At 49.2% G+C, this 8,074-nt stretch overlaps 1 protein-coding gene across 1 annotated transcript in view; it reads right to left on the reverse strand.

Annotated features, from left to right (window-relative positions):
* NAPB (NSF attachment protein beta) overlaps positions 1-385 on the reverse strand; it is a 23,152-nt gene extending 22,767 nt beyond the window's left edge. The window contains exon 1 of the mRNA XM_028498004.1: positions 196-385. Coding sequence (XP_028353805.1) covers positions 196-293 — 98 coding nt within the window. The 5' untranslated portion in view covers positions 294-385. The remainder of the gene's footprint in view (positions 1-195) is intronic.
* Positions 386-8,074: the final 7,689 nt, after the last annotated feature.

Raw genomic sequence — 8,074 nt, forward strand, 5'->3', positions numbered from 1 at the left:
GTCCCTGGAGCGTGGGGGGGGGGCCTGGAGCGTTCTGGGGATTCCAGGGGGCGCCGAGGGGCCCTAGGGGAATCTCTGGAGGGCGTGTGAGGGTTGAGAGCCCCTGGGGCGTTCTGGGGGCCCCCGAGGGAAGTGGGGGGCCGCCGGCCAGGGACGGAGACCCCCCGCTCAGGGCACGCGCGGTCCGGCGCTCACCCAAAGAGCCCTCGGAGAAAGGAGTGGGAGGCCTTGACTCGCTTCTCGGCCTCCGCCATCAGTTGCACCGCCTCTCGCTCCTTCCCCGCGTTGTCCATGTCGCCGGCCGCGACCGCCGCCACAACCTCCTCTCCGGGTCGGACGCGCCTCCCGCGCCTCCCGGTCCTCTCGCAGCAGCCGGGCGCGCAGCCTGTCGGGAGTTGCAGTCCAGGCAGCGCCCGGGCCGTCCTCTAGCAGCTGCGGGGCTCGGAGGCGCGGCGTGCAACCTGTCGGGAGTTGTAGTCCAGGCCGCACTCTGGCGGCAGGAGCGAGCGAGGCGTCCACTACCATACCCAGATGGCCGCAGAGCCCGCGGGCGTCAGGGGCCTCGAGGCGGGGGTCCTGACCCTCTGTCGGGCCCTCTGCGAAGGGGCACGTTAATCTTTTAAGGATGTGGGGAACGGAAAAGAGCCCGTGGCTTCCAGAGAAGACCGCCTCAAACTCAAGCATCACGTTGGATCAGGAGTCTCTTCCCAGCACAACCGTGGCCAGGGGATGGACGGGGACGCGGGGACAACGGCGTGGATGAGGACACGGCGGATGGCAGGCTGGAAAGCTTCACTGCACGCGAATTCCGCGAGCGTGATGTAAGGCGGCCAGGGACGCAGCTGCAATAACCTTGCGATGCTCCGCCCACCCACCCTCCAGCTCCAGCAACAGGAGGAACCACGTTTATCTTCAGAGCAAGGCATTTAAGAAGGAAACGTTTGCCCCAATATAAATTCAGAGTTGTGGCTTCCCTGGTGGCGCAATGGTTAAGAATCTGCCAGCCAATGCAGGCGACACGGGTTCAAGCCCTGGTCTGGGAAGATCCCACATGCTGTGGAGCAACAAAGCCTGTGGACCACAACTACTGAGCCTGTGCTCTAGAGCCCGCGAGCCACAACTACTGGAGCCCCCGCGCCTAGAGCCCATGCTCCGCAACAAGAGAAGCCACCGCAATGAGAAGCCCGTGCACCACAATGAAGAGTAGCCCCCGCTTGCCGCAACTAGAGAAAGCCCGCGCGCAGCAAAGAAGGCTCAACGCAGCCAAAAATAAATAAATAATTTTTTTAAAAAAATTCAGAGTTGTTTTTCAGTCTCCGCATATTGTAACTTTCTGTCGGTCCTCCTCCTTGGTTAAAGAAGACTTGCATATGTGGGATATGTGCATAATCCTGTTTTTATTGACTGAATTCTTTTCAATGGATGTGAGCCATTGAGCTCTCTTATTCTTTACGTAATGCTGGCCATAGTGTGGAGTGGGTCTCCTGGGACACAGTTCTGCCTGCCAGGAACTTATAATCTCCTAGGAGAAGTATCCGTAGATAGACGCTACCCTGTGCCAATGATTTCCAGGCCTGTCCTGGAAGGACAGAAGAAGTTATTTTTTAATGCAAAGTCTAGGCCATTTACATTTGGCAATGCTAAAGCAGAGGTGGTGAAGCAAATATGAAAATCGCTGCCAAATGAGAACTTGTGACAGTTTCAAGCTATTAATAAATACACTGTGGGCACTGGCACACAAAATACATCTAAGCAAATGAAGCCTGAACTGAGAGAGCAAGGCAAGAAGGGCCAAACTCCTAAAAAGAAAGGTCACTAAAGCGTATGTCACAGAGTACCTACAGTGCAGCCACTCTAGAGACGGAAGGAAGCCTCAGATCCTCAGGCAGAGTTTATTAACTTTTACTACATGCATTATTCTAACTTCAAAAAGCTAATCTGGAGCAGTACTGGTGAAGAAGGAAGCAGGAAATTAGAGGAAGTAAATGCAGGAGTAAAAAGAAAAACTGCAAAAAGTGGACACGAGCAGTCGAGGAGCAGAGCAGTCTATGGGGATTTGGTGGAGGGTCCAACTCGAAAACTCCAAGTGCAGCGTGAGTGTGTTGATTAAAGCAGTTCCCAAAGGATGTTCAAGAAATACTGATCCCTAAGCGCCTCGCTATTTGTATTGGCATCTCGTGGAGCTGGAGTCTAGGAAGTGTACGTTTAAGAAAGAACACCACTATTCTGAAGCATGCAATTCTAGATTCTCAAATCTGTAGTCAGCGGAGAAGGAGGCAGGATGGACTGCCTTCTGTAAACAAGAACTGGCAGTGATGGGTGGCAGGGGGACATCTGGACAGTTTTGATGTTTCTGGGTATTTTGCTCAATCTATTCTTTCTCATGGGCACTCCCAGCTTTCCCCCTAGACCACACCCCTGTGGGAAAAAACTTCAAACCTTCATTGTTGTGTCAAGTGTGTGTTTTCTTCTCCCCTCTGGTGGGACAACTGAGGAATGTTCTGGGTGAGGGGAGGTAGCAGGGCAGAGAGACAGACCTCTCAGAATGAGCACTGACCAGAGGGACAGAGGAGGGATCCTCAAAGCAGGAGGGAGGAGCTGTAGTGGACCAGAGAGGGGGCGAGGCCCTGGAGCAGATCCGAAGGAGCCGTGGCCCACACCTGTGCCAGCCAGGATGGTGGCCACTTAAATTTAGATCAGATAATATGAAATGAAATGTAAATTTCACCCCTCAGTCACGCCACATTTCAACTGCTGAACAGCCACATGTAGCTAGTGGCTGCTATTTTTATCACTGCACAGAGTTCTAGTGGACAACACTGGCCTCTGCATACCTTGCCTTTCGGCAGCTCTGGACACTTTGAAGAAAAGAGGAAGACGGCTTTAGAGCTTCTGAGAAGATGGAGCTGGAAAAGAGGAGCTTCACCCCGAACGAGACGGGACCAGGCAGAAGCTGCTGGCCTATCCCTGTGAGCAGGTCAGGTGACGGACACACAGGAGTAGATGGAATGTCGTGTCCACCCACCCACCTGAGAGGTGGTCTGCAAAGGCAGACACAGGCCCTGTGACAGCTGCAGCTTTAGGAAAGGCCGGTCAGGACGTGACCCACGTGGGAATCTAGGTGTGGTGTCTGCATGTGCTCGCAGAGGGGCTGCAGTGTGGGGGTCCCGTGTGGAGCCAGCACCTGCGGGGGCAGCGGGCGCCCTTGCGGCCTGCCTCAGGGTGCCTCTGTCTGCTCAGTGGCCAGGCGGCAGCTGCCAGGTATGCTCACCTAGTGTCACCCTCTGGTTCCAAAGTCAGTAGGAAACTTCTGACGGTGACTAGCACTTAATCTTCCAGTGCCTGCCACTCCCAACTGTCAGCACCTGCAATTCTCCTGACAGTTCTCTCTGGCCTTCCGGCCTGCTCTGATTGGATGCTGCGGGAGGCAAGGGGGAGGTAATTAACCTCATGAACAGGGGAATTCACGCCCCTTTGCCTCCTGGGAGCAGCCCTCAATCAATGACTGTTAGAAGTTGGAGGATAAATACCCCTCTGGTGGGACAGCTGAGGAATGTTCTACACTCTCCCCCGAGGTGCTCAGTGGGAATGAGCCCCTGTTGCCAAAAGGAGAAGGTAGCTTGTTCGGTGCCCTGCATTGGCTTCCTTCCCCGCCCTGTCCCCACACCCCTACTGGCGCTGCCTAGTGGTGTCACCTCCCCGCAAACTGCTCTCACTAGAATCCTTGTCTCGAGGTCTGCTTCTGGAAGGACACCAGCCTGGACAGGGAGAGTGTGCGCTGAGGACCAGTAGGTGCGTTCCGGCCCCCACGCTCATTGCAAGTTCATCAGCCGAGCTTCTCACCTGTGGGTCACTGCAGACGCAGGGCTCTGCTTCCCACTTCCAACGTGGTATAAAACCACAACAGCCATTTGCCACTGTCATCCCCTGTGGTTGAGGCGCTGCCTGGGATGCCTGGCGTCTCACTCGGTGTCTCTCAGTGAGGGTGTAGCTGGAGCTGGGGTTGACACTTCCCACTCACCTGGTGCCGGGGGTGGGAAGACTCATGTGGTCCCTCGCAGGCTCTCTCTGGACTCACGTGGTGGTCAAAGAGCCAAAGGTTCTGGGGGCTAGCACCCAGGCAGCAGCCCCATCACCTTTAACCTGTCTCCAAAGTTTCCAGGCATCATCACTTCCGTTTCCCGGAAGGAAATCACTCACCCGTGTTCAAGGGGAGGGTCTCAAAGGCTTTGCAGACATGTTAAAACCTCCACAGTTAGGTTCCAGGGAACCAGTCCCCACCCTGGTCCACTCTGGTTGTGCTGACAAAGCTGGGAAGCAGGAGCCCCCAAGCTGGGAGCCGCCCTTGCCTCCAAGGGCCCTGGAGCCCTCAGAGGCTCTGCCCCGTCTTCAGCTGCCTCCTCCAAGGACATCTCGGCCTCGCTTCCATCTGCAAGCATGAGTGGCTTAGAGGCAGCCAGTCAAAGCCAGGCCCCATCCACTGCTCCCCTTTAGAAAGAGGGAAAAAGGAAGCCATTCCAGAAGGCCCTTCATCCAAAAGCATCAAAGTAACGAATGTTCTCCATTCTTGTTGATGAGGTGGGGCTTCTGTACTTTTTGCAGCATTAAGGATAGAATTTAATTACTTTATTTCCAATGGTTCTTTTCATTTTCCTCAAGGACTTGCAAAACGCAAGAGCAATTGAATGGGGAGCTTCAGAGGAATCATTGGATCTGTGTTTTTTATTACAATTGTTTTTACTTTTCAAAACAACATTTGGGTATGTGTATGTTTGAGACATTTCACACCATGTCAGAATTTCTAGAAATATTCCCAAAGGCAGCTTTGTTAATATTATTTAACATTTCCTTAAGAAATTATTTTGTAAAATTTAGAACAAAGAATTAGAAAAGGTAAAATTAATTTAATACACAATATCTGTTATAGGAAACATAGAAAATCTTAAGTTAAAATAAATACTCATGGGGCTTCCCTGGTGGTGCAGTGGTTGAGAGTCTGCCTGCCAGTGCAGGGGACTTGGGTTCGGGCCCTGGTCTGGGAAGATCCCACACGCCGCGGAGCAACTGGGCCCGTGAGCCACAGTTACTGAGCCTGCGCGTCTGGAGCCTGTGCTGCGCAACAAGAGAGGCCGCGATAGCGAGAGGCCCGCGCACCGCGATGAAGAGTGGCCCCCGCTTGCCACAACTAGAGAAAGCCCTCACACAGAAACGAAGACCCAACACAGCCATAAATAAATTAATTAATTAATTTTTAAAAAAATCCGTTCAATTGATTAAATAAATAAATAAATACTCATGAAAAAATAGTATTGTTGTTAATGTTATTCTTCTAATTAATCTATATGAAACTCTAAAACGTGTTTCGAAATTAACTTGATGCTTTTAAATATGGCAAATAGGCATAAAAACAAAGATGACACAACTTTTATTCATATGGTATGTTCAAAGACCTCTCTTTTCTCTCGGCTTAATATAATTCTTTTCAAAGTTATGGTTCTGAGCTACAGGAACAATGGCTTAAAGGGAAAAAATAGTTTATTTCCTGGACTGTTCTGATATCCTTTCACATTATTTTTTAATGGAATTTATTTTAATATTTATTTATTTATTTATTTGGCTGCACTGAGTCTTAGTTCCCTGACCAGGGATCGAGCCCGTGACCCCTGCACTGGGAGTGCAGAGTCTTAACCACTGGACCACCAGGGAAGTCCCTCCTTTCACATTATTATTTAATGCTACATTAAAGGAAATTTTAGGAAACAAATTTTCACCCATATTTCTACCTACCTGAGACTTTCTTTTTCACAAATATGTTTTCCTATCAAATCTTTATCTTTTACACTGCTATATCTTAAATGGATGACCAACAAGGACCTACCCTATAGCACAGGGACCTCTGTTCGATATTATGTAACAACCTAAATGGGAAAATATATAACTAAGTCACTTTGCTGTACACCCGAAACTATCACATTATTACTCAACTATACTCTAATATAAAAGAGTTTAAAAAATAAAATAAAATAAAATAAATATTTAAAATCTTTATCTTTTAAACCTACAAATATGCAGGAATTATTAGGGTGTATATTTGTATTTTGTTTAGGAAAGAAGCATCTTCTACATTGCTACAAGTCTTTGTAATTGATTGTTCATGGGTAATAGTTCACTGCACTGAATTTAACATATCCGTTCCCCATTGTGGCATATTTGGGTTTTGTCACATTTGGCTATTACCAAAACACTCAGGGCTGTCCCAAAATGCAAGAAGGGTTTTCCCAGCAGCGGTCACGTGGACTCAGCTTCTCTAGGGCGTGGTGCCGTCCGCCCTTCACACTCCGCCCCTCTGTACTGGTGACAGGATCGGGAAACACTGGTGATGCTTGTTGTCCACGGATTCCGTGCCTGCAACTGTGCCTATTCCCTAACGTTTATCTGTAACCAAAATCAACACCCAGGGCACTTTTGCGGTCACTTGCAGACGTGTGCAGAGCAGGAGATATTGGCGCACTCGATGCACACGAGGACGAATCCACACGCTGGTCTCATGTTGTAAATGACTGTCCTTCTCTTAGTCTATTTAGTGCCACGTTTTTCACATTTTATACTTTCTGTTGGCGATTTTGCTATTTAAACCGGCCCCCGAGCATGGTGCTGAAGTGCTATCTAGCGTCCTCTTTCCGGGCCTGTAAAAGTGCTAGAAAGCGGGCCATGCCCTCCAGAGGAAACATGTCTGTTGGATAAGCTTCATTCAGGCACAAGTTACAGGGCCGTTGGCTGTGAGTCCCTGTTAATGAGTCAACGAGATGTCAAATAGAACGATATATTTCATATACAAGATGGTGACATACTGATGGGTGACCAGACACTCACGGGAAGCAAACCCATGTTACCCTGGGATGGCGATGGTTCGGTCTTTGTTAATTTAGGGTTTGTGCTGACTTTACAGAACGGAACTACCTCGAATGATGAGAATCGACTACATTAGGAGGGTATCTGGTAAAGACAATGAAATGAAGTCAGATCAGGGAATCTCCCTTTCCCGCTCCCTAAAAGAAATGGATAAAGTAAAAATCTAGCAACTCTTCCTGAGAATTAAGACAGAGAAATCTCCCCATGTCAGATCACGTTGCCCACAGCTCCACTCACCACCCATCTGTGAGCTGTCTGTCCTGTGGTGCTGACCTGTACGGACTCCATCAAAGGGGCCCTGACCTCTGACTTCCTGTTGTGTCTGGCCAAAAAGGTGCCCAGCCTGTGGTGGAAGGCAGAAGGTAAGGGACATCCCCCGACCAGGTGGCCAGCTGAGGCTCCCCTCATCCCATAGCAAATGATGGCCTTATGCCCTGGGCTCCCTTGCCCCTGCAGCATTGTAGATAACCCCATAAATAAGCCCTCCTATTGCTAGTGTATCCTATTTACTGCTGGGACCCTGACAGACACACTCTCCAGCTCATTGTCTGAAGACGGTATAACCTTGAAACCCAGAGCAGAAAAGGTCAGTGTGAGAAAGGACAATTTTGTGCCAGTCTCACTTAGGAACATGAACATAAAAATTTTAAGCAAACATTAGCAAACACACCATGCAAAAAAATCTTGATGGTTATGGGCATAAATGTGAAATGCTAAACTTTAAAACTTTAAGAAGTTTTAAGTGAAAATACAGGAAAGAAGCTTTATGATTAAAACTGCAAACCGTAAGAGAAAAAATCGATACATTCACTCCCTTAAGATTAAAGATTTATTTTCACCAACTTTGCATGACTCCAACAAAAAGACAAAACCATAACCCAGAAAAAGATATTTGCAGCACATTTGCCCTCAGATAAACTATTATTAAGGGTAAAGAAATTCTACAAATCAATGGAAGACCAACAACCAAATCGAAAACATGGGCAAAGGACTTGAAGAACTGAAGGTTACAACAAAGTCTGGGACCTCTTCAGCTTTTGCTGCTCATTGCCTGAGGAGGACAGTAGTTTGTTCATAGAAAACCAGAAAGACAGCAGGGAAGTAGCCAGAGGGCTGCGGGGCCTGGGGGCCTTTTCTTTGCTTTCAGGATGGGGCCTGATGG

This window comes from Physeter macrocephalus, chromosome 14, assembly GCF_002837175.3.
Source record: "Physeter macrocephalus isolate SW-GA chromosome 14, ASM283717v5, whole genome shotgun sequence".
NCBI classification, from domain to species: Eukaryota; Metazoa; Chordata; class Mammalia; order Artiodactyla; family Physeteridae; genus Physeter; species Physeter macrocephalus.